This window comes from Leopardus geoffroyi, chromosome B1 (genome assembly GCF_018350155.1).
Source record: "Leopardus geoffroyi isolate Oge1 chromosome B1, O.geoffroyi_Oge1_pat1.0, whole genome shotgun sequence".
In the NCBI taxonomy this organism is placed as follows: Eukaryota; Metazoa; Chordata; class Mammalia; order Carnivora; family Felidae; genus Leopardus; species Leopardus geoffroyi.
This window is the reverse complement of record NC_059327.1, coordinates 116,822,841-116,850,599: the sequence shown is the minus strand read 5'-3', so window position 1 is coordinate 116,850,599 and position 27,759 is coordinate 116,822,841. Positions and strand designations below refer to the sequence as shown.

The 27,759-nt window shown below is 37.3% G+C and overlaps 1 protein-coding gene and 1 long non-coding RNA gene across 2 annotated transcripts in view; one reads left to right on the top strand and one right to left on the bottom strand.

The window, feature by feature from the left end:
* The window catches only part of GSTCD (glutathione S-transferase C-terminal domain containing), a 134,004-nt gene that overhangs the window by 103,345 nt on the left and 2,900 nt on the right, over positions 1–27,759 (top strand). The window contains exons 8-11 of the mRNA XM_045471197.1: positions 2,013–2,141; positions 18,952–19,085; positions 21,915–21,945; positions 25,225–25,294. Coding sequence (XP_045327153.1) covers positions 2,013–2,141; positions 18,952–19,085; positions 21,915–21,945; positions 25,225–25,294 — 364 coding nt within the window. The remainder of the gene's footprint in view (positions 1–2,012; positions 2,142–18,951; positions 19,086–21,914; positions 21,946–25,224; positions 25,295–27,759) is intronic.
* Positions 185–27,369, bottom strand: LOC123594534. Its single transcript, XR_006710770.1, has 3 exons — positions 27,138–27,369; positions 3,181–3,381; positions 185–413 (listed from the first exon to the last, which is right to left on the bottom strand). It is a non-coding gene; the product is annotated as an uncharacterized LOC123594534 (long non-coding RNA).

Genomic DNA, 27,759 nt, shown 5'->3' with positions numbered 1-27,759 from the left:
AGCCCAGCAGAGCCTGACGTAGGGCTCGAACTCACCAACTGTGAGATCATGACCTGAACCAAAACCAAGAGTCAGAAGCTTAACCAACTGAGCCACACAGGGACCCCTGAAAGGGTTATTTTTTTAAATAATTTATAGAAGAAATAACGATTCTGTGGTTAAATAAAATAATGAATGATGAAACTAGTTTAACTGTCAACATAATTTTATACTGGAAATACTAGCTTCTGACCCTTGTTAAGCATATCCTTTCAGTATCTTGATTTTTATCCATTGTATCAAAATTGTAACAGCAATAACAAAATTTGTCAAAGAAAAAAATAAACTCTAAATTTATCACACTCATCCATCAAATGCTTTTCTCCCCATATTCTTATCATCATTGTCCATGAGGGTGCTTCTTACTGCAGATTCTAAAAAATGCAAAAACAATTTTAGTCACCAGCTTTCACTCAGTATGTTTTTCCCTATTACAAATAGTTTCAAATATCATTATTAAAATATCACTAAAATGTGACTACATAGTATGTTTTTAAGTAAATGTACCATAGTTTATGCAGTGGTTGCCACTATTTGTTAGAAGTTTGTAATTTTTAGTCTTCTGCCATATGAAATCATTTCCTCACAATGACCATCTTTTAGCATAAAAGTCTAGAATTTAATGTATTTAAAAAAATACAAATCAGCGGGTGGGGGAGAGGGGAAAATTGGTGATGGGCATTGGGGAGGGCACTTATTGGGATGAGCACTGGGTGTTGTATGGAAGCCAATTTAACAATAGATTATATATATAAAAAATACAAATCAAATGGGGCAGATTCTTTGCTTGTGAACTCTCTAGAAGGTGTAAAATAATCATAGTGATTCCTTGCAGAAGGGAAAGATGAGCATAGACTGGCCAGAAAGACATGTAACAGAAAGATGGGGAATAGAAGGGTATTATTCTTTCCCTTCCTTAGAAAATAAGAGTCAATGAACAAGAAATCCTGGGAAAAAATAACAGGTGTCTGTTTCATTATCAAGGAAAGTAACAATTTTCTTGGTTGGAGTTAGAGGAAGAAAGCTCATAGAGTAGAATCCTGGAGAAACAGAGGCAGAGATATGGGGTCTTTCCCCTCTTCCCAACAGTTCTGGAAACTTAGAGACATTGAGCCTGGAGAGGGGAAATCTTGGGTAGAATAATGAATGGCCAGAAAGCCTTAAACCAAGTATACTCTGACAGGTTTTTTTTATACAAAGGGACCCGGGATGTTTCTGTGAAGACAAGCATAAGGACAAAATAAGGGTAGAATTAGAGATGATAGTGATGAAAGGGACTTAATTCTGCCCACTTTTCTCTCTGTAGACCAGTAATCCTTTCCAATCTTCATTGGCCTGCATTCCTAGAGACTCCTAACTGGTTACCCTTCCTTCTGCCTCACCCCCACCAATCCATACTACACATTGCAGCAACGGAACCTTCTTTTTCACATGATCTGGCTCCTGTTACGTCTCCAGACTCAATTCTACCCTCCACACTCTGTCTCCCATTCTGCATCACCACCACGCACCGTGCCCAGAGACACCAATGTTCTCAGTTCTTCAAACACCCCGTGTCTGTCTCACTTCCCACTTCATGCATGTTTCTCTCTCTGCTTGAAACACTCCTTCATTGCTCCAGCTAGTTTCTATTCATTGTTCAGGCCTCAGCTTCTATATTATTTTCCATGTTAAATGGCTGAAACCTTCCTTAGTCATCAAGTCTGAGTGCTGTGATGACACATGATATGTCTTTCGTTAAACACTTATCACTGTATTATAATTGCCTGCTTCTCTTCTATCACTCCATCCATAAGGTGCAAGAAATCAAGGACCTTGTTCAGTTTTGTAACACACTATCTGGTGCACTTCCTGGCACAGGACAAGGATCAATGAATATGTTCTACATGAAAGCTTAAATGCAGTAATAATATTTTGCCCTAATGTCTGAATTATGTTACTGAATGTACTTTTGTTTCCTGGATGAAATCTAGGTTATGTTAATAGAAAACAAGGAACTATCATTAATTCGTGCTAAGAAGAGAAGTGATGAACTAGGTTTAAGCAACATTTGGTTCATTCAAGCAAATATGGAATATTTTACAGGGATGTTTAATATTGGGGTAAGTAATCAAACAATTTCAATTTCTTCAGTTAATTAAGAAAAATTATATGCCTTAGACTAAATAAAGGAGATACTTTTATATTCTTTGCTAGCAAGTTTATAACTTGTGTTTTCTACTATTTATGAAGTATAGCACATTAATGAGTATGATTTCATTCATAGCACTTCACCATTATGTGACCGAGGTAACATTTGTTCCTCCCCCAGATATGAACTTAATTTTCTTCACTGCAGAATCCCCAGTGCCTAAAACTATGTTTGACATGTAGCAAGTGCTTAAAAATAGTTATCAGTGGAATGAATGAATGATTTCTAATGACAATGACTTCCCTTGGTTTACTTTACATTTTTAAAAGATAATGAAAGAAAAACAAAGAAATGTTACTGTCATTCCTTGTATTTGTTTTATTTTTTTTTTAATTTTTTTAATGTTTATTTTTGAGAGAAAGAGAGAGAGACAGAGCGGGAACAGGGGAAGGGCAGAGAAAGAGGGAGACACAGAATCTGAAACAGGCTCCAGGCTCTGAGCTGTCAGCACAGAGCGCAACATGGGCTGGAACCCATGAACCTTGAGATCATGACCTGAGCCAAAGTCAGAAGCTCAACAGACTGAAGCACCTAGGCACACCTCTTTGTATTTCTTTTAAATACTTTTTTCTTATTATTAATGAACAATATGCTCAATACAGAAAAATACATAATAATATAAAGAAGAATCACCAGTATTTCAACTACTGAAAAAATGAATACCGTCAAAAACCTTTGGTCTTTATATATTCTTGCACACATACAAATGCACGTTTATACATATGTTACTATCATTGACATGATACTACATAGATCTTGGTTTACTGAACATTGTCATAAATCTTTCCCCTACTCATCAATAATGTTTCTTTTTCTTCATGTTGTTGTAATGTGTAATTATTACTATGATGGATATCTTATGCATTAAGACTTTGATACATTTGCCAAATCAGTTTCTAGGAAAATTGTGCTAATCTCCATTCCCGACTGTGTGTGTTCACACAACATACACAATAGGAAGGTCTAGCTGGAACTCTTCTTCAATTTCAGAAACTCAGACTTTCATAGTTCTTATAATTTTTGTCCAGTGAGGTTCATTTCTTAGATATCCACTACTGAAAATTTGTGGGGTTTGTTATCTTTTGCAGCAAAAATGTATGCAGTTTGTTTCCTTTGTAGACATGATCCAGATTGGTTATGTCAAGCCAAGCCTATGGAAAGAGAAGTAAGCTATTAATAAGGAAATCCAGGAAAATGCAGATATCCGAAACAGCAAATTCAAATTGATTATATATTTCTGTGCAACCTAAATTTTACATAAATGTTGATGTAAAGGTTAAAAATTCTCCCACAAAATGAGCCATTAAGCCAATGCCCATGTTACCAGTACACCAGGCAGAATATTTAAGGTGGCAAGATATTGCTACCCATTTACTCAACTCTCAAATTACAAAATTCGCATCTTATCAGCCACATGTCTCTTTAGCCTTCTGTGGCTTATGGATGCTAAAACATTCTGGCATATTCTTGTAACTTGCAAGGTCATAATTCACTAACACCAACTGAAAATGTTTATGTCTTTTTTGATGTGATATTTTCTCTATATTTCATAATAATATAGTCATAATGGCCTTTTTCTTTCATAATTACTTTTGTCAAAATATATAGAAAATTAATTAAAATTACTTGGAAGATTAAACCAAAATTAGATTTACTCACAAGAAAATAATTTTCCCCAGGAGGATAATTGAGGTATTGTCACTAGATAAATCAAACTGAATGCATCAGTGGCTCCAACTCTTAAATAGATTACAGTGAAAATAGTGTAGCCAGAGAGGAAATCAGAATAACTAGGTATTGGAAATGCATTAAAACTGCATTAATCCATGATCTGGTGATATTTTCAATAAGGGTTTTGTTAGCATTTATCTTTGCTTAGTAAATACCTTTTCCTTTTACCATTTTTCTTTAAGTGTAAAAATAATGATGTAAACTAGATTTTAAGGAGAGAATCTTAAAGTCTTGGAACCAGCTATGTTTAGGAACTTTAAACAAATCATATATATGTGTGTGTGTGTGTGTGTGTGTGTGTGTGTGTGTGTATCTTCCACCTACTGTACCTGCCCAACATAACCAGAATCAATGAGGTAATGTTATTTGTTCCAAAGGGTCATTTTGTAATTTCTGGCTCACACTGTATTTACTTGAGAAATATATAATCCTTAGAAATACAAATGCCTGATAAGCTTATAAAAACATTTAAAGTCTCAATACATTTTAACTTGAACAACAATGATATTCCATTCACGCTCTTAATATTTGCAAAGATTTTTGAAAAATACGATTGTCATTGACTGCAGGGCTTCAGCGAGATAAGCCTAATCACACAGGAGTTTTACATTTTTACTTTACATGATATTTGCAATGATTTGTTAATGACATAAAAATTAGTTACAGTGGTAAACAAAGAAAATAAACATAATGGTAAAAAGTATGGATTTTGACACTGGCCAAGCTTGTGCTAAAATCTCAGCTTGGCTGCTTACTGGCTGGATGGCCCCAGGCAACTTATTTAAACTTACTAATCTTCAGTTTTTCCATATATCCTCATATTTTCCATATATTAGGCATAAAATATCTGGCTCATAGGATATTGATACAATGTATGTGAAGCACTTAGCAGGTTGTCTGCTATTTAGGACTACTCAATAAATTGGGCCTCATCTTACTCTGTGCAGTATGATCTTAACCATGTAAAAACTGATTTAAAAAAGGATGGGAGGTGGGACCCCTGGGTGGCTCAGTTGGTTAAGCGTCTGACTCTTGATTTTGGCTCAGGTCATGATATCACAGTATGTGGATTTAAGCCCTACATCAGGCTCAGCACTGACAGTGAAGAGCCTGCTTGGGATTCTCTCTCTCTCTCTGCCCCTCCCATGCTCTCTCTCTCTCTCTCTCTCAAGGAAACAAACTTTAAAAAAAAAACACCTTAAAAAAGAAAAAAAGGACGGGAAGAATATGCTAATATGGATTTTTTAAAGATAGCTATCTCTATATGCTATGTGGTAACATTTTTTTCTTTATTATTTTCCATATTTTCAAAATACCTCAAATTCAATGTGTCATTTTTATATTTATAATAATATAAGCAGTAAAGATTGAAGAATAAATATTTGTGTTTAATATTTTTACAGATAGATAGCTTATTTAGCCAAGAGAGGCTAATAGGTCCTTAAGGATTACTGCAAGGCATCTAAAAGAATTCTGTACATATAAATTTTTTTTTTTTTACGGGGCACCTGGGTGGCGCAGTCGGTTAGGCGTCCGACTTCAGCCAGGTCACAATCTCGCGGTCCGTGAGTTCGAGCCCCGCGTCAGGCTCTGGGCTGATGGCTCAGAGCCTGGAGCCTGTTTCCGATTCTGTGTCTCCCTCTCTCTCTGCCCCTCCCCCGTTCATGCTCTGTCTCTCTCTGTCCCAAAAGTAAATAAACGTTGAAAAATAAATAAATAAATAAATAAAAATAAAATAAAATTTTTTCTTTCAAAAAAAGTATTTGATTATTAGAGAAATACCTTTTGATTGGCTTATTCTGATTTTGATTATAATGAATATTGGTGTCCTGAGGAATATATAAAAGTCTTTTCAAAAATAAGAAACATCCAAGAAGGTATTTTTTCCTCCTGGTTTCAATATATCCAGCTGTATGACCCTGAATTAAGTATGTGTTAAGGGTTGAATGTTTGCCTCCCTCAAAGCTTCATATGTTAAATTCCTAACCTTTAACGTGATGGTATTAGGAGGTGGGCCTTTGGGAGGTAATTAGGTCATAAAGGTGGAGACCTCTTGAATGGAATTAGTACCCCCTGAGAAAAGAGTTTGCTTCCTCTCCAGCTCTCTACCTGCAAACCAGGAAGGGACCCCTCACCAGTCATTAGATCGGCCAGCACCCTGATCTTGGACTTCTCAACCTCCAGAGCTGTGAGAGATAAATGTTTGCTGTTTAAGCTACCCACTGTAGGGTGATTTTTTTTTTTTTCCATAACAACCCAAACTAAGATATATATTGATTACCATCCCTTAAAGGGAAACTTACAAAAAATTGCTTCAAAAGCAGATATTTTAAAGCTTTAAAAAAAAAAAGTTTATTTATTTATTTTGAAAGAGAGAGCATGCGTGTACACGTGCATAGGGGAGGGGCAGAGAGAGAGCGATAGGGAGAGAGAGAATCCCAAGCAGGCTCCGTGCTGTCAGCACAGAGCCGTCACAAGGCTCAATCCGACGAACTGTGAGATCTTGACCTGAGCCGAAATCAAGAGTCAGGCACTCAATCAATAGCCATATAGGTACCCCAAGGCTTTTTTTTTTAAGAGGCTTATTATTGCCTTTTTGTTCGATGCAGGATAAATAATCTGCATTATTGTGAAAACTTACTTTACAAGATTATGCTTTTTAAGACCTAATTTACCATGTGTATTAATATGCATGCTCTCAAACAGTATTACAGAAAGGACCGTGACTATGGAAAAACACACTGCATTAAAAAACAAAAACTGTCAGTGCTAACTAACTTTCCCACCAAAATGTTTTAACTGACTAATTCCAATAGTAACAGAGTCTTCTGAACCAAGTGATAGATACTTTTTCTAAGAGTATTGGTGAATATTTTCTACATTGCCAATATATATATCTAAATCTCAAAACAGTTTATCTATCATACCCATAACAATTTTAATATTATAGTTTAGGATTTATCAGTGCTGAGTGCTTAATTACAAGCTTGTTTCTAGTAATATATGTTAGTGTACAATTAGATGCACATGCAATTATACAATGTAATTCACTAACACTTTTGATGAGTAATTTATGTAATCCTTGTTTTAAAAGAAAAGGAACTTGAGGAACTACATAGTCTGCAAACACAATTGTAAAAAATCATTTTTCAGTGGAGGATTTCCCAGGCCAAGAGAGTGTATAGAACTATTTCAACCCCCTTCTCCCCAAGAAAGATCAGACTTCCAAATAACAAGGAGAACAAAAACCAGAAGAATCATACTCCATCTGTGATGAACCTGTGTTCAAGATTCTGTAACTTGGACTACTATATATGAAGACAGAAAGCAGATTAAAGAAAAATAGTAAAGGATTGAGTAGAAAAGAGGAGGATCAAACTTAAAAGCATGAGGATAGGGAGTGACTATCAGGAAGCAAGTCAATTTGCTCTCACAGGATCCCAGAATATTTCAAGAATGTAGGATACCAGAAACCTCAGAGGAAGGGGATAAGGAGGAGCTGAAATCATCTTTACTTAAAAATATTATTTAGAGACCCAGATTCCTACCCTTATCTTGAGTAGACTCCCTGACTCCTGCGAGAGACTAGAAGTTTATTCTATGAAGAAACTGAGCCAGAGATGCTCAAAATACAGGGATACTGTTCACAGAGGAGGGCAAGGGTGATGTGCCATATTGAAAACAAGAACTCAGAATCTGCACACTGAATAACGGATCTCTTCCCCCTCACCCCCATTTGCCCTTAATTCCAGAAATTTGGAAGCTAGAATTATGTTGTCAAAGAAATAAAAAAAATATTTCTTTTTAGAATCAACTGTCCCCAGAGAAAATAACTACAGATACTGTAGCTGTAATTAAAAAAAAAAAAGTGGGGAAGCTAGCCACCTGATCACTCAGTCACTAGTGAAGCCCACCAGTGTTGGTCTTTCATTCAGTACTTCCAATCAGCTTTTTAGTCATTCACTCTTTAGTGAATAAAACAAGGATAGAATGAAAAAGGAAAAAAAAAAAAAAGAACCAACAAAGAACAAGAAGTAACTTCTTGGAAACTAAAAATATGTTAACCCATAAAACAATAACAACAGCAACAACAACAGGGGCATTTGGGTGGCTCAGTCCATTAAGTCTCTGACTCTTAATTTAAGCTCAGGTCATGATCTCACACCTCATTATATCAAGCCCCACATGGGGCTCCAAGCTGAGAGGGTGGAACCTTCTTGGGATTCTCTCTCTCTCTCTCTCTCTCTCTCTCTCTGCCCCTCCCCTGCTCACTCTTTCCCTCTCTCAAAATAAATAAACTTAAAAAAGAAAAAGAAGAAAATCTTAAAGATGACGTATAGGACATCACCTGAGAAAATGCAAGAAAAAAAGACAAAGAAATAGAAACTGATATAAGCATTTTTTAAAAAAATATTAAAGATTCAGTTCGTGAAACCCAATACCTCAAGAATAGAACTAGAAAGAGAAAACAGATAAAATAGTGGAAAGGAAAATATAAAAAAAACTAATAGAAGAAAATGTGTCAATAATGAAGAATCCATTTCTCTTGATTTAAAAAGCCCACTACTACAAAGCTATAGCAATCAAAACAGTATGGTGCTGGCACAGAAATAGGCACATAGATCAATGGAACAGAAAGAGAGCCTAGAAATAAACCCACATTTGAATGGTCAATTGTACTACAACAAGAGGCAAGAATATACAATGGGAAAAACAACCTCTTCAATAAATGGGGTAGGGAATACTGGACAGCTACATGCAAAAAAATGAAACTGGACCACTTTCTTACACCACATGCAAAAATAAACTCAAAATAGATTAAAAACCTAATCTATTACCATAGATTATGCCTATCATAACATAGGCACTAATTTCTTTGACATTAGTCATAGAAACATTCTTCTAGATATGTCTTGTTAGGCAAGGAAAACAATAGGAAAAATAAACTAATGGGAGTACACCAAAATAAAGCTTATGCACAGGGAAGGAAACCATCAACAAAACAAAATGGCAATCTCCTGAATGGGAGAAAATATTTGCAAATGATATATCTGATAAGGGGTTAATATCCAAAATATATGAAGACCTTATAAAACACAATACCAAAAACAAAAACAAACAAAAAAATCTGATTAAAAATGGGCAGAGAACCTGAATAGACATTTGTCCAAAGAAAACATAGAGATGGCCAACAGACCCATGAAAAGATGCTCAACATCACTAATCAGGGAAATGCAAATCAAAGCCACAATCAGATATCATCTTATGCCTGTCAGAATGGCTGAAATCAGGAAGACAAGAAATTACAAGTGTTAGTAAGGATGTGGAGTAGAAGGAACCCACATGTACTGTTGGTGGGAATGTAAATTGGTGCAGTTACTGTGGAAAGCAGTATGGAGTTTCCTCAAAAAATTAAAAATAGAATTACCATATGATCTAGTAATTTTACTGCTAGGTATTTGCCCAAAGAAAATGAAAACACTGTTTTGAAACGATATATGTTTCATATGCGCCCATATGTTTATTGCAGCATAATTTACACTAGGCAATATATGGAAGCAACCCAAGTGTCCATCCATAGATGAATGCATAAAGATACACACACACACACACACACACACACACACACACACTGGAATATTACCCAGCCATAAAAAAGAATGAGATCTTGCCATTTGCGATAACATGGATGGACCTAGAGGGTATTATAATAAGTGAAATAAGTCAGAGAAAGACAAAAACCATGATTTCACTCATATGTGGAATTTAAGAAACAAAACAAATGAACAAAAAAGACAAAACAGACAAACAAAACAACAGACTCTTAAATACAGAGAACAAACTGGTGGTTTCCCAGAGGGCAGGGTGTGAAATAGATAAAGGTGATCAAGGGTTCACTTATCTTGATGAGCACTGAATAATGTATAGAATTGTTGAATCATTAAATTATACACCTGAAATAAAGATAACACTGTACATTAATTATACTCCAATAAAAAAAATAAGCCCACTTGAAAAATGACCCAAACCAAGGCATATTGTTTTGAAATTTTACTACACCAAGGATGAAAAGAAGTTCCTAACAGTTTCCAGAGAGAGAAAAAAAGGAGGAGCCATATACCAAAAATTTGGAATTTGGCATTTTGATGCCATCACATATCTCAGTAGCAACTTAGAAAGCTAGAAGACAGTGAAGCAATACCTTCAAAATCTAAAGAACAATTTCCAACCTAAGATTTTATACCTTATCAATCCATCAATCAAATGTGAAAGTAATAAAGAAAATTTCAAGGTCTCAAGAAATGTACCTCAGGAAACTCCTGGAAGATATGCTTCACTAACACAAGAGAGTAAATAGGAAAAAGGAATAAGTGGTATCCAACACAAAAGGGGCTGAAGAGAGTTCTTGGTATGGTGGCAAAGGGACTCTTGGGACCAGAGCTACGTAGAAGGCCTAGAGAGCACTGATCATTAGCTAAAGGTCAGAAGGCCCAGGAAAGAAAAATGGAACTGATTGATTACTTGGCAGTTTTCATATAGTGGAAAGTTAAACAATAGGGCATTTTACAGAGGTTTTAAAATTGTACAGCACACTTTAGCTCAGTAGTGAACAGTATATACACAAAGCAATAATAATAAAAACATTGCATAAACACTTAACTAAAAATTGGAGTTAATATTTTTTTTAAGTTTATTATTTTTGGGGGGAGAGTGAGAGAGAGAGAGGGAGAGAGAGAATGAGCTGGAGAGAGGCGGGTGGGGGGGCCAGAGGATCTGAAGTGGGCCCTTCACTGACAGCAGCGAGCCCCGTGCAGGGCTCCAACCCACGAACTGCGAGATCATGACCTGAGCCTAAGTTGGATGCTCATCTGACTGAGCCACCCAGGTGCCCAAAATTGGGGATAATATTAAGAGAATGGTAAAAGGGAAAAAAGGTATAAATGTAAGAAAATAAAACCAAACAGAAAAGAACCTCATCTCCCATAAAAAAATTAATAAATAAGGCCTAATATTTATAAATCAAGAGATAGCAATGTACATTTGTTATATGGAAAAAGAGATAGATTTCAGGAAAGAACACCAGTGAGTTGAGAAGCATGGGCTTTGGTTGCCAGACGTTCATTCAGGGGTAGAAGAGTATATAGAACAAGGGAACTTCTGTTATTACTGTACCTGCTTTTTAGTATTATTTGAATTTTAAAACCAATTATCTATAATGTAATTGCACAAAAGTTTTGAAAGAGGAGGAACATGGGTGCACAGTTGAGACCAAACCTGCTTAAGTATAAAATATCTGGTTAAGAATCCTTTGAGAAGAGAAGGTGCAGAGCCTAACTGGGCTGGGAAAATTTAGAGATCATCCAGTTCAGCCTTCTCATTTTACAGATAGAGAAGTTGAGGAATGTAGCAAGTCAGTGCGAGAACTGGTCTGGAGTCCAGTCTGTGACTTCTTGTTCACTCCCCACATCTCAGAAAGGAGCAAATGGGAACATCGAGAACTACAACAAAGTTTGGTGTCAGATAGTTTGAGTTTCAATCATGGCTTCATCACTTGTGACCTTAGACCAGCTTTCACTAGCGAGGTGGCCTTAGACATGCTATTGAAAATGGAGATAAGAGCTACTTAACGTATTAAATTAAGAAAATAATTAAATGATTACATCAAGAAAATAATCAATGTGAAGATTTTGCCATCTAACAAATACTGAATACATGCTAATTCTGTATGGTTTTATAATTTCACAAGATTGTAGGACCAATGAAATTAATAAAATGAACGGGAATGTATTTGTAAAGAGTAGTTATCTAGGATGGACACCCCGAAATGTCTGAGTTAGGGTTCTTAATTTGTTATGTGACCTGGAATAAACTTATTCCCTTTATTTATTTACCCTTTCTTGGCCTTTCTCATCTTAAAATAGTACCTACTTAGTTATTTGTGCACCCATGTTCACAGCAACACTATTCCCAGTAATCAAGAGGTGGAAGTAAGTCAAATGTCCATAGACAGGTGAATGGACAATGTGATAAATACATATATCCAGCCTTAAAAAAGAAGGAAATCCTGTCCTGCTACAGCATGGGTGAACCTTGAGGATGTTATGCTGAGTGAAATAAGCCAGTTGCAAAAAGACAAATACTGTATGATTTCTCTTATACGAGGAATGTAAGGTAGTCACATGCATAGGAATAGAAAGTAGACTGGTGGTTTCCCAGGGGCTGATGGGAGGGGGCAAAGGGAAGTTATTCAATAGTATGGAATTTCAGTTTTACAAGATGAAAAAGTTTTGGAGATCTGATTCACCACAATGTGTATACTTAAAAATGGTTAAGATGGGAGGCGCCTGGGTGGCTGAGTCGATTAAGCATCCGACCTCGGCTCAGATCATGATCGCAGTTCGTGGGTTAGAGCCCAGCATCGGGCTCTGTGCTGACAGCTCAGAGCCTAAAGCCTGCCTCAGATTCTGCATCTCCCTCTATCTCTGTCCCTCCCCCACTCGCACTTTGTCTCTCTTTCTCTCAAAAATAAATGAACATTAAAAAATGGTTAGGATGGTAAATCTTATGTGTTTTTTACCACAATAAAAAAGGTAAATAAAATAGTTGTTCTACTTCATAGCGTTGTTGTGTTAAACAACTAAATACATGGAAAGCACTTAACATAGCACCATACTCAATAAGTGTTAAATTTTATATTATTGATGTTAATATCACTCCCTATTTCATGAAAATGCCACTTGTTCTTTCCTCTGTGCCTGTGACTTCTTTGCTTTCTAAACTCCTTTCTATCCTATAAGGCCCTCCTCAAATCCCACCTCCTCCAGGACACCCTTCCTAAATTTTCCCTATCTGAATATCCCGTCCCTCCTTTGATTTTTATTTGTGCTTTTTTAATGGCACTTAACTTAATCTATCTTGTATTAGACAGATTTGTGTACTGTTTGTGTTTTACTCTTCTTTGTATCCCCTGTGAATCACAATGTTAGAGACATAATTGAGTTGTTTCAACCTGTATGATTCCCAGATTGAGTTGATTAATGTATTAAATAGTTTGGATTCAGTTGTTACTATTGCCAGAGCATAGAAAAGGGATCATATTTCTGATCTTTGTATTCCCAGCCACTACCATGATACCAGTATATACAAAATGCCTAGTAATTGTTGAATGAATGAAAGAATGATGAATGAATGAATGAATTGTGCGATTTCTATAACTGCAAGTAATAATTATAGGCCTTTAATGATTAATAACAAAGAATAGAAAATTAGTCAGCAAAATCACTTTTCCTTCATGTTGCTGTAGAAACTCTCTACCTCAGCTGTCTCATGGTTTTTTTTTTTTTACAGTGTATTTCTTTTAATAAGGATTGAAATAAAATGCAAAAATTGAAATGGTTAATGTGAATCTTAAGGCTTAAAATTTATAGGTTTTTATCTGCATTCATTTTCCATTTTTCTTGTAAAAATTTACCACAAATATGGCAGGTTAAAATAACACAAATTTGGGGCGCCTGAGTGGCTCAGTCATTTAAGCGTCCAACTCTTGATTTCCGTTCAAGTCATAATCTCACAGTTCGTGAGTTTGAGCTCTGTGTCTTCTGCACTGACAGCATAGAACCAGCTTGGGATTCTCTCTCTCCCTCTTTCTCTGCCCTTCCCCTGCTTGTACACGTGTTCTCTCTCTCTCTCAAAATAAATAAGCTTAACATAAAATAACACAAGTTTATTATCTTAGAGTTCTACAGGTCAGAAATCCAGTTGGGTTCAACTGGTTTCTCCAGTCCAGGTGTCATTAGGTCAAAGTCAGCTGTTAGCTTGGTTTGGCTCTTATCTGAAGGCTCTAAGGCAGATTATTCAGGTTGTTTGTAGAATTTAGTTCCATGCTGTTGAGGAATTAAGGTTCCTGCTCCCTTGCTGGCTCCGCCAGGATTCATTCTTAGGTTCTAGAGCTAGCTGTGAAAACAAGCAATTGTGGTTCAAGTCATTCTCATGCTTCAGATCTCTTTAACTTTTCCTCGTGTCTCAGCTCTCTTCCCACCTGAGAAAGTTCTCCACTTTTAAGGCCTCATGTGATTCTATTGAGCCCACCCATGTAAATCCAGAAAAATCTTGGCATTTACCATTCTTAATCTTAATTACATCTGCAAACACTCCTTTTTGCCATGTTGACAGGTTGCAGGTGTTAGCATGTGGACATCTTTGGAGGCTAATTCCACCTACTACACCATCCCGTCTCTTCTTCGCCCTTAAAGTTTGTATAGTGATGTCGTTTCTCCTGTAGAATTTCCCACAATTTGTATTTTGCTGATCATATCCCCCTGGTGTTGTTTCACATATTATCCTGTTCCCTGTATTGCCTAGAAATTAGATTTAGATAGTAAAGACATAATTAGATCAGGTTTACTTTGGGGTAAGACTACAGCATAGGTGGTAGTGGGTTCAATCTGTTGACACTTGTCTGGTTTTTCTCTTGGACAGTGTTAGCAGCGTTCAAGATCATCAACCCTAGCCCTATTATTTCAGCAAGGATTTCAAAATGGTGACATTCTTCTAATTTTATCATTCCATCTTCATTTACTTGATTAACTGTTTGGTTATAGGAAAGGCTGGGTAAAACTAGATTCTTCCCCTGTATTTTCTGGTTTTCAAAGTGAGTTGGTTATCTACCAAAAGTGACCAGGTTTTTGTTTTTTTTTTTTTTTCAATATGATTACTAACTCATCAATTTCATGTTTGAAATACTTCAATCCATTGCAGTTATCATTCTCACTGATGCTCAAATATTCCCATATTTGTTCGGTGGGAGCCCCTTGAGGTTGGCTCCTGAGTCCTTTTGATAGGACTTCAATAGAATTTGATAGTGTCTGTGCTTTCAGTATAACAAGACATCCCAGCTCATCTTGTGCATTTCCTGCCTTCTATCCAGCAGCAACTATTTCTCCACGAAGCTTTACATTCCTTTAAAGGAACATGGTATTTAGAGTACCACAATTTAGGTACTGGGGATAGTTATTGCTATTGGTTTGGTCTTTGTTTCCAGGCTTTACTGTGGTCTGAGCTAGGCAATTAAAAAAAAAAAATCATTGTGGTTTCATACTGACACGTCCAACTTAAATTCAGGACTATGGGATTTTAACTTAGCCTCCCTTATCTATCTCCTATCTTTTTCTTCTTTCTCCTAGGCTTAAAAAAGCTTTTTGTTGGGGCGCCTGGGTGGCTCAGTCAGTTGAGCGTCCAACTTCGGCTCAGGTCATGATCTCACAGCTCGTGAGTTCGAGCCCTGCATCAGGCTCTGTGCTGACAGCTCAGAGCCTGGAGCCTGTTTCCGATTCTGTGTCTCCCTCTCTCTCTGCCCCTCCCCTGTTCATGCTCTGTCTCTCTCTGTCTCAAAAATAAATAAACGTTAAAAAAAAATTAAAAAAGCTTTCTGTTGTTTCATAATGACATCAGCAGATGTCTTATTTGTTTTGTCTCACAATATACACGTTTGAGTTCTAAGACAAAAATACAACCACCAATGATGATTACTGAAAATAGTTCAAGAATTTTTTGACATTATTTTTCATCTAATAATATCTACCATGGCCATGTAGAGAAATATTTTTCATTCCTTTTTAGAGCTGCAGAGTAAGCTACCAGTCCTCTGTCAATGGAAAATTGGCTTGTTTCCATTTTGTTGTTATTTCCAATATTGCCTCAATGAATAAGTCTTTTTATGTTTTGGCCAGTGTATCCCTTGAACAGATTTTTAGAAGCGAGATCACAAATTACACACGTAATTTTGCTGGATATTGCTAAATTCCTCCTCCAAGGGATTTTGACATTTTTGTGTTCCCACCATCATTGTATGACAGTGTTTTCCTATATACCCTGGCCCATAGACTGTCATCAAATTTTAGAATTTTTGCTACTCTAATAGGTGATAAGTGTTATCTTAATGTAGTTTAAATACTTATTTCTCTTATTTTGAGCAATATTGAATAGCTTTGGTTTAAGACATATTTGCATATTTCTGAATTGTCCAAATCTCTTGTCCATTTTACTATCAGATTATTGTGCTTTATTTTCAGAAGCTTCCTACGTATTAGGGATAGTAACCCTTTGTTTATGCTATAAGTTGCCAATTTTTTTCTCATTTTCTCATTTGTCTTTTTATATGTGGTTTTTGGTGTGGGGTTTTTTTTGTGCCATTTAATTTTTTTTTTCATTTTTACCTTGTCAAAGGTAAAATTTCCCACCCCTCTAGGTTATAGAGGAATTCACTCATGGTTATTGTTGTCTTGCATTTTAAATCTCCAGTCCATTTGACATGTACTAGGTATGGTGAGAGGAAAGGATCTAATTTTATTTTTCATATGGGTGTAGGGTTAACCCACTATCACTTATTAAAAAGTCCATCTTTGATGTGTCAGGCTGGCTCAGTCAGTGGAACATGTGACTCTTGACCTGAAGGTTCTAAATTCTAGCCCCACATTGGGTGTAGAGATTACTCAAAAATAAAATGTAAAATAAATTAAATAAATAAAAAGTCCATCTTTTCCCCAGTAATCTGAAGTGCCACCTTTGTTTTATGCTAAATGTATTTTATACAAATATTCATGTTCAAATTGTTACATCGATCTATATCTCTCTTTATTATTTGCCTGTTATTTCTGACCTGCATTTGATAACAATGGAAATTAGGAGCATATGAAGCCATAAAACCTTTTAGGACTAAAATCTATTATGTAAATAGTTCTTAGATTTTTTTTTTAATGTTTATTTATTTTGAAAGAGAGAGACAGACAAAGCGTGAGCAGGGGAGGGGCAGAGAGAGGAGACACAGAATCTAAAGCAGACTCCAGGTTCTGAGTGGTCAGCATGGAGCCCAATGCAGGGCTTGAACTCACAAACCATGAGATCATGACCTGAGCTGAGGTCAGATGCTTAACCAACTGAGCCACCCAGGCACCCCAATAGTTTGTAGGTTTAGTTGCTTTGTTTAAATGGGGGAAAGCAATTCATTCGTTTGTGTGTAGCAAAGAAAATGTGAACCTAAATAAAGAGAGATTCATAAAAGCAAATTGTCTAAACTTTTCTTAAGAGACTTAAGAGGGTTTTGTCAGGAAGCAGCCTGATGTAATTAATGCATGAGTTCAATCTCTGGGGTCAGGATCCTGCCCCTCAGGACCTGCTTTGTTGTGGGCATGTTCTTAATTTCTCTGAGCCTTGGTTTCCTTACTTCAGAAACGGAAATAATAAAATCTTTGAGGGTTGTCGTGAGCACAGAAGGATCTGCGTGCCATCACCCAGCCTAGTGCCCCCACATAAAGGGCATTCAGGGAGTGTTGTTTCTCTTTTCTTTCCCTTCAGGGGAAAATACGTCTATAATTTTTATGGTGAGGTTTTCTCTGGCTACTCATGAAAATAAGAACCGGTCTTATTTTTACTCTGCAAAACTGATTAAATAAAAAGGGTAGATGAGAAATCAAGGTTCTTTACTTCCAATACCTCTGTAATTGCTGCCTTCACTGGACAGCAGCCTTCCCAGGCTCTACTTTCAGAGTGAAACAAGAAAGGTGGATTGACAACAACCACAGGGATTTCTGACTTCCAAACTAATGTAAGCCTGGAGGGAGGGGAGATTCCAGAGAAGGAGTGAAAACAGAGATCTGGCTTTTCTCTTCTCAATACAACATTGCTTTTGGTTTTCCAGTTCAAGAGAGGAATCTGGCTTATGATACAATTTCCAGAAAATCTCCTCTTCATCTTGAAAGCCCCTACCTACCCTGAAGTTGAGAGATCTGTCTTTAGAAAATATAATTATAATCCAATACAGTTTGGTTCTGTCCAGAGTGAGATGGATATCTGAGAATTTTTCTGACAAAATGCTTTATTTTTTAAGATCCCCATATCAGATTTTCTTTCATAAAGTCCTATTTTGCTTTATTTAGCTTAATTTCACAAATGTCTATTTTAGATTGTGATACAATATAGATATATTTAAGGAGTTTGTTTTGAAAACATTTCAAAATCATTTTTGAAGTTTTTTAAATGAATTATTGAAGCCCTAATCAGACTTTAATTCATAATTTTATTCCTTTCTTTTAAAATAAACCCATTTAAAGTAGTTTTATGCATTCATCAATGTTAGGAACTGTTATATGAATATGAAAAGGCACTACTAAAAATAATTTGATCAGTTTTCACACAACATTGTTAGATTATATTCATGCAGCATTTTTATTTAATTTTTGCGACAGCATTGTTATATGTCAATATTGTTAACATAGCTTATTTATACTGAAGCCCAAAGAAGTTATATTTTAAATGGCCCAGGATTTCCCAGACAACTACAGTTTGAGACTAGAAATTCAGATTTCAATCTAGTGTTCTTGCCACAGTGCTACAACCAAACTAAGTTCATAATCAGCAAAAGCATTAGGTTTAGACATGCATACATATTAAATTTTCCATAGTTAACATAATGGCAGATTTTCCATTGAATGAATCTTGTACTTCATTTGCAATATTCCATTTGTAACCTTGTTTAGTTTTCTTAATTAATATGGATATTAACTAGTCCTTTGGTATGTCCAAATGAGAACTATTTAAAATATTAATGGAATAAGATTCCGGTAACTTGAAACTCTCAGAGGATCAGTCCTCACAAAAAGTTAAAAAAAAAAAAAAAAGGCGGGGGTGGGTGGGTCCTGGGTGGCTCAGTGGGTTAAGCCTCTGAGGATTTCTCAGTCTGTGAGTTCGAGCCCTGCCACAGATTCTGTGCGGACAGCTCAGACAGAGCCTGGAGCCTGCTTTATATTGTGTGTCTCTCTCTGCCCCTCTCCTGCTTATGCTCTGTTTCTCTCTCTCTCAAAAAGATAAATAAGTAAAAACATTAAAGAATTTTTTTAAACAAAGTTAAAAAAAAAAAAAAAAAAAAAGAAGGCACAATATAGCCCTGTTGGTCAAGAAAGAACTTAGTCCCTGTGTCTGGTTTTGTTTTCCAGGTGGCATTGCATGCTTGTGGAGTGGCAACAGACATGGTGATTGAGCACTGCATCAAAACGCGGGCTGCCTTTGTCACATGCCCTTGCTGTTACGGTTTCATTCAGAACACCTCAAAGTTTAATTTTCCAAAAAGGTGAATTTTAGTGTTCTACCTAAGGCACCAACGTGGGGAATAAAGTAACATACAAAACTCATTCGATACGAAGCTGCAGTGAAATTTCAGTTTTGAGCTCATTTCATCTTTCCCCAAAGGCAGGTATTATTTATAAATTATATAGGGAAAAGACGATCTCCTCTATGGCTTCTCCTTGACTTTTCTCTGGGTCCGGCTCCAGAGAATGCATTTAGAAGCAAGTCTAAGGGTGAGCCGACTAGGAGTCTGATGGCTTCGGCACTTCTCGTCACCTGCGAGAGGCAGTAGGTGTAGTGGTTGAGTGCGTAGGACCTGGAAGTCTTCTGCCTGGGTGCAAAAATCGGCTCCTCAGACTTTTACACGTTGTTTCACCTCAGGCAATTTTTCTTCAACTCTTTTGGCTTACGTTTTCTATCTACAAAATGGAGGTCATAACAGTAACGTCCTCACGGTTTATGTAAGAATTGAATGATCTAGGGGTGCCTGGGTGGCTCAGTTGGTTAAGCATCTGACTTCAGCTCAGGTCACGATCTCGCGGTCCGTGAGTTCGAGCCCCACCTCGGGCTCTGGGCTGATGGCTCAGAGCCTGGAGCCTGTTTCCGATTCTGTGTCTCCCTCTCTCTCTGCCCCTCCCCCGTTCATGCTCTGTCCCTCTGTCTCAAAAATAAATAAACGTTAAAAAAAAAAAATCTTAAAAAAAAAAAGAATTGAATGATCTATGTGTAAAGCACTTAGAAGCCCCATAGAGTAAGCATTCAATAAAATGTGAGCTGTTGCCAGTTACAGTAGCAGCAATAGTATTTACTTATTTATTTATTTATTTATTTTTAAATCCAAGTTAGATAACATACAGTATACTCTGAGCTTCAGGAGTAGAACCCAGTGATTCATTTCTTACCTCTGACACCCAGTGCTCATCTCAATAAGTGCCCTCCTTAGTGTCCATTTAACCCATCCCCCCTATTTTATTTTTTTAAGCTAATGTCTTTACTTATTTTGAGAGAGAGCTAGAGAGCAAGCAGGAGAGGGGCAGAAAGTGAGGGAGACAGAGGATCCGAAGTGGGCTCTGTGCTGACAACAGAGAGCCACATGAGGGGCTCCAACTCATAATCCATGAGATCATGACCTGAGCTGAAGTCAGACACTTCACTGACTGAGTCACCCAGGTGCCCCTGATCATTTTTAAGATAGAATAGATTAAATACGTTCGTTTTGAAAATTCTATCCCATAATGTGTCAAAAAAAAAAAAAACCTTCTTGATCATTTGCATGATTACTTTTAAGAAATCTTGGAAAATTTCCATCAGAATTTATACTTACAGGCTCTGAGTAAAGTAACAAAGTACAAAAAATAGCTTTATTTTACTTTTTGAATTTTTTTCTGTATTTCATTATTTTGTTGTTTACCACAATTTGCTACTAGTTGAGAGAAAACCAAAGAATTTTGGAAAAGCAAATAATAAAATATAACTTAAGGTTAATGCAATAGCTGAAATGTCTCTTTATTCTGAACCTATACGGATAAAATGTTTGTTTTACAACCCATCAAGAAATCTGTAAGTCTAGCACTATAAAGATTCTTAAGAATGCTAGTTTGAGTTATTCAGCCTGTGGTTTCACTTAATTGATTTTAAAATCTTACTTTAGTGTCCGTCAACATTTTCATATCTCTGTAAATTTATTGATACTTTCTCCTTTTGTCATTGGAAAACTACTCCTCGGCCATTATCCCCCTCCCCTAATCACCCCAAGGTCAGGTACCAGACAAGTAGGGAGAGCCCTGATCTCCAAAGCCACTGACATTATTCAAGCTAGCCAGTCCTAAGCTTGCCCATCCTGCCTTGCCATCCCTTCCTGTGGAATTCCCTGATAAAGGCTCCTGCCCACATTTTATCCCACTCCCTCTGCCTTCTAACCAGCCTGGTACTTTCCCATGTGGCCCTGTGTGGGATATCTTCTCCTCTTGGGAACTGTGAGGAAAAAACTGTCCTTCCCATGGCAATCATCCCCTCATCTGTTGGCTTCAGCACCCCTGAATAGCAGTAAACCCTACGGTTTTGTTTTTTTTTTTAATTTTTTTTTTTCAACGTTTATTTATTTTTGGGACAGAGAGAGACAGAGCATGAACGGGGGAGGGGCAGAGAGAGAGGGAGACACAGAATCGGAAACAGGCTCCAGGCTCTGAGCCATTAGCCTCGAACTCACGGACCGCGAGATCGTGACCTGGCTGAAGTCGGACGCTCAACCGACTGCGCCACCCAGGCGCCCCAAACCCTACGTTTTAAAGCACCTGGATCTGGGGCGCCTAGATGGCTCAGTTAAGCATCTGACTTCACCTCAGGTCGTGATCTCATGGTTTGCGAGTTCAATCCCCACATGCAGCTCTCTGCGCTGCCTGCTTCAGGCCCTCTGTCTCCCTCTCCCTCTCTCTCTCTGCCCCTCCCCAGCTTGTGCGAGTGGGCACACATGTCACTTGTGCACGTGTGCTCTCCTTCTCTCCCAAAATAAATAAACATTAAAAAAAAAACACCTGGATCTGTGTGCGCCCATGTGGGAAAGAGAGAAACAAAATGGTTGTGTGTCTCTAATAGTTTAAACAATCTTTGAAAAGTTCTTTAAAATTAATAACATACTGATAGCATGCCTTTGGCTTTTCTTAAAGACATTTCAAACTGGTATAGTTTTTAGTTTAGGATAGCATTATGTACTCCTCAGATAAAATATGTATTTTTGTCTATGTTTTCTTCTATGTAGAATATAGATGATTCTATTCCTAATCTTTGGTTTCTCTACTATTTAAAATAATGACTTTTTTCTTTTCTATTTCAGTGAACAATTCAAGAAAACTTTATCGTACAAGGTAACCTCAAAAATTTCTAGATGTCTTTCTAATATACTTTTTATTCCTTCTTTATGTTTTTCCTCTCTCAAATTTCTAATGGGATATGTAATCTATAGTTACCTTAGAATTACTCATTAACATCTAATACGGTGTCGGGGTGGGGGGTTGCTTTCTTTTGGGGTGGCTTTTTTTTTTGTTTTGCAAATCAAGATTAATGTCCAAATAGGTGGCAAGATTCATGAAGGGTCTGAGAGTTTACCCTGCAAGCTAACATGTTAGCCTGCCACAGTTTCATGGATGCTGGCAGATAGAAGATTTCTGAGTCCGAAACAGTAGCAGCCAGACTATCATCATTTTTGCATTGACCTCCTGAGACCCAGTTCCCACTGGGCAGCACAAAAAAGGGCCCAGTGACACCCTCACACACAGTGAGTTGCATTACAGGAGAGGAAAACTGAGCTTAGAAAGCCAGATGACTTAAGATTTAATCTTTAAGCCCTTTGTTCCGGAGGGAGACAGTATGTAGTTTCCAAAGCTGCTCCCTATATAAACATCTTTGAGAAGAGGATCTAGAACACAGGCAAATTTTCCTGTAAAAGGTCAGATAGTTATAAATATTTTGGGTTTTGTCAGCCACTTAATAATCTCCCACCAATTATACTTTGTCCTGGTCATTGTTGTTGCTTTTGTTGGTGGTGGTTTACAAGCCTTTAAAATTGTAAAGACCATTTTTAAGTTGAAAGCCATACAAGGAGAGGTCATAGGCTGGATTTGGCCTGAGGGCCACCATTTGCCACCCCCTGGTCTGGAACCAAGGGCACGAAGAAGGCATGAAGAAACACAAGAGACCCATGGAGAATTGTCTCTCAACAGTAGTCAGCACATTACATAGTTTTGAGTCACCACTCTGAGCAAAACAGTTTTCCAGCTTTCTAAATATCACTGGCTAACTAATTGGTCCATAACATGGCATGATGCAATACAAGAAATGGGAATGAAATTTGCCAGAAATACATAAATAATCCTATTAGAACTTGATAAATTACTTTAGATTCTTAGTTCACTTCTTGCACATGTATAAAAATATATAGTCTCATTTTGTGTGCCAGCACGCATCTTTCAAGATTTTTCCTTCTCCATCCAACAGTGAAGTAGTGAGGGACTACTTGTACCACCTTGGCTCATTTATCTCCTTCACCTCTGTCTCCCACCCTCTCCTTTCCCCTCCCACCCCCACATCTGAGCATACACAGATACTTATGGAGGGGAGAGGAACTTGAGTGTTCATGCTTTCATCCAGAACCAGACTTTTCTGGTCTTTCCCTATTGGATTTAAAGTTTGTATGTCTTAGGGAACTATAGGGTTTTGAGGGAGACATTAGGACCCCAGGAACTTTATTTTCATAAGACTCAACACCTTACCTTTCTCTTACAAGGCCCTGCCAGCCTGCCAGTAAAATAGACAATGAGTTGAAAAATAAACACAAATTAGGTCCCCGTTTTTAATCCATCTTTGAGGGATGATAGCTAAAAGCAAACTGAGAGGATGTGTGGAAAAACCTAGGGCAGTGAAGACACAAGGTGCCACAGTCTCACTGGCTAGAAAAGAATACAAAATTTCTAAATAATAGAGACAGGGCACCCAGTCTCTTCCAGAGAACAGAAAACTCACTAGTACCTAGTTCATCTTTGTCTCCCCTTTCTCCCACACCCCCAAAAGCTGCTTGGCCACCAGCCCTTTTGAGGGTCTCAGGTATAAAAGCTCTGGAGAGAAGTCTCAGCTTCTTGGATACTGTGGCAAGATGGTACCTCAGTATTTCTTGACTTAACCATGATGGGTGGCCTGCCAGCCAGAATTAAATGCAGGTAGTGCCCATATATATTGAGAGTCACTCTGGCCACGTTTTTCTCCACAGTTCAGTTCACCAGCAAACCTTTACTGACTTCCTACTATGTGCTGTCCCCTTTCAGAGTTTAACTTCTATTGGGGAGAACACATACACAAATAATTCCAGTAAAATCTGGTGATGCTTATAAGGACAAGAGAAACAAACCCCATCTGAGATGATTGCCTCACCATTAAATGACTTTTAATTTTCAAATGCCATCAAGACAAAGGGCATGCTTTTTCTTGCCTTTTCTTCAAATTACATCATTCTAAATCCTTCTTGTGCCCCTTTGTTGATGCCAGTTCATGGTTGCTTAATAAAAGTTATTCACTTGAACCATTTTATTAGTGTCCTACCCATTGGCCAAGAAATTTTATAGTGAGCATTACAGTGTTTTTTTTTAATAAAGCATAAAGTTTGAGACAGAGGTAACCCCTCAAAAAGACCTAACATCACACAGTCACTTCAATTACCTTATTAAAAAATGGAGGCCTCGATTGAATGTACAAAAGACTAAGGGAACAAAGAGGGATCGGAGTTCAACCGTTTGCTATTTGACAGGTGAGATCATTTACACCCTTGGAAACTGCAGCTGTTCTGAATGAACAGTTGTCATGGGACATTGAAGTCATCGCCACTCCGCCTGATCACTCACCTGTGGCTGCTTGCAGATTTCATAGTGCCTTACAGACTCATCAGCTCTCTGTCGCTATACAGCCTTGTTCTTTTTTGCATTAAGGCAGTCTTTCCTAAAATTAAACAGAACAACTCTTTCTCCCACTCTCTCAAGTCACTGTTATGGTTGGCCTGAAACCCGAAATCGATACAGCCCCAGAAGCCTTTGGGAGTGAGAGGAGACAGAGTGAGCCAGCCTCCTCTCCTCCAAAGGGACAAAGGAAGAATCTAGAAAAGTGTAGGAGTAGCCAGCACTTTGCTGGGTATCCCAGAGAACTACAGAAACCACAGACAGTGATGATCTACAGTATGTTAGTAGGAAGAAAAACCACTGAGACTGTCTTCTTGGAGCCACTAACCCGAACCCCAACCCTAACCCTAACCCTAGCCCCACGTTCCTGAGATTCAATTTTATTACAGGAAAAATACACGTGAATTTTAGGTCTTTTAGTTTAACACATGATAATCACAAATTGTAACTATATTTGAGCTAAGAGCAACTAGTGAAATGGCCCTGAGGATTTTCCTTGCACCTGTTCCTAAGAACTGCATCTGAGGAACAGTCTCCTTGAAGGGAAAAAGTTACTGACTGCCATTTTCTGAAAATGTGTTTCTTTTAGAAGTATCATGTATGCAGTACTTTATTCAATTAAAAATGAGTGGTTTTTATAATTTTCACAATTTTGAAGCAGAAAAATAAAATAGACTCACATCCTATTGCTTTATCTTTTAGGAACACATGATTCTGTGCAGATTTGCAGATCAGACAGCTGTCCAGCTTCCAGCCCAGCGAAGGCTCATAGGTATGTGTTTTCACAGAGCAGCTGGTAAGTAGATTATATACAATATGCCTAGGAATGAATGGACTGGCTCTATATGGGGAAAACTGGTCCATTTATCAACAAGGAACTAAAGTTTGTTTTTCCCAGAAAAGGCAATCCATATTGAAAAGAGCTTTGTAACTGTAAGAGTATTTTATCCCATTTTTGTTAACATTAATACTTTTAAATTCATTTTCAATATTTGTACATTGTGTAGAATTATGTTTTTACTGTTATGAACAAACTGAAGGATCTGTCAAAAGCCACAGAGGAAAATAATAAAGATGGGAAAATCAACTACGCATGCCAAAATTAGTGCATTAAAAAATATGTAAGCAAGGATGATAACATTTTCTTTCTTGGTAAATGTATACTTGTGTATTATTAATCATACACCAGTTTATTTGATATCTGTAATAGTAAGCATTACCTTGGAATTGGAAGACCTACAATAACATTTCAAGTTTAAATAATGAATTTAAAGTCTTATCCAAGACTTTGCTTTAGAAAAAGAAATCACATTTAGATGGACAACAGCGACTAACAGTGCACATTTAAGCATTGAGCTAAATGCCCTTACCCATCATCTCAGTAAATTCTAATGAAAATACTTATGGGATATGTACTTTTATTTAGACTTTACAGATGAAGGAACTAGGACAAAAGCCTGTCCAGGATCCTTTACCCAGTAGATGATGGAGCCACACTATGAACCCAAATTATTTGATTCCAGACATGAAGCTCCTATCCACTTTTGCAATGCCCCCCAGTTGTGGAGTCACATCACTGGAAGGCTGGATTCCAAAATTAGGGCTTGAGATGATTGAGTGGCGTCAAAAATAAAGCCCCACATTGAAGGCCATCATAGTATATTGGAAAACAGATGGCTATTTCTTTGAGCACCAGATGTGGTAATTAGCTTACATCCAGGGACTGTATTGTATGAGAAGCAGTTATCTTTAAACTCTAAAGTCAAAGTCAGCATAGCAAGATACACACAGTGAGAGAGGCATTTGAGACCTGAGGCTGAAGGAAGAAGTGATTTCCTTCTCTTTCTCACACTCTGGAGCATAAACATATGGAAAAAGCTCTTCCTCTTTCCTGCATGCAACCTCTGTCCATTTCCCACTCTTTTTCTCCTCCTCCGCTCCCTATTCCCAACACTTTGAGTTCATCGAGTGTACATTTGAATGTTCAGGGAGCGCTGGAAGGGAAGTTGCTGGAGTTGAACAGGAGGAGTAGCATCTGGCATAATCACTGGCATGAGGGGAGGGAAAGTCAGGTTCAAAGTCATAGACTCCATCAAACTTCAGCCTCCGTACTTTGCACGGGCGATACTTTTGTTCTATGAACATTTTAGGAGGCTTCCCAGGCCCCAAAAGGTAGACTACCAACAACTGAATTTCAGTTGTAAAGATACTTCAACATGTGAAAACATGAGATTCTTCTACGTAATAGAAAAGGAAAAATTAACTGGACTGGGATCCAAGCCAAGGATAAATGAACTGCAGTGTAAGTCCAGGGTGGGTACTGAAGGAATGCGGGGCATCTATTCTGACAGAGAATGTTTCATTTTAAACTTAAGAGTAGATGGGCGTGGGGGGAACCTTTACAGATGTCTTAAAGGACAAACAGTATTTTAAGAGAAACGTCAGCCACACGGATATTGATGAACAGAGGGTGATTTCACCTGAATGGAATTCAAGACATCTGTCTTTATATCATTTCATTTCTAACATAGCTCATCCTTTTTGGCATAGGGGCTTTTAAGGAAAAAGTACAAAATAAATATTTTAAACCTGAGTGTCTTGTTGCCAATTCTCACCTACACATTTCACCTTCCACTGTTTTTCTGTCTTCCATAGACAGGGTTCTTCTGTCTTCCATAGAACTTCTCTGTTTCAGTTATCTGGCTTCACTCCTGAAGCTGTATAAGTCTAGCAGTTTCTGCAGACATTCAAGTAAATTATTTAAAAATAATGTTCAGTCATTATTATAATTAGGAGGGAAAATGGAATGAAGTTCTGCATAGTCAGTAACCTTTTGGAGGATGAAATTCATATATTGAATTTAGAGGAATTGAAAGAATAAAAGTAAACCATAGCTTTGAATATATTCAACTTCAAATCATTTTTATTTCCAGACCTACCTTTAACATAGAAATTAGCATTGGCCAAAGGAACACAAATTAGCTGCTTTGCCTGCCAGGCAGGTTTTCTTTTTTGTTTTCCAAAGATTACACAGAAAATTGAATACCACTATTTTACAGGGATGCAGGAGTTCTGAAAATTGATTATACTGCACTCAACCTGAAATAACCAACACACTAAGAATTTTCGCAAATATTTTCCATTTCTCATTTTCCTTGTCCTAAAAATTCCAGGTTCAAATGTAGTATGTCTTTCAGATGTCTCATTGTTTGCATGATACTTCAAATATTATTAAAG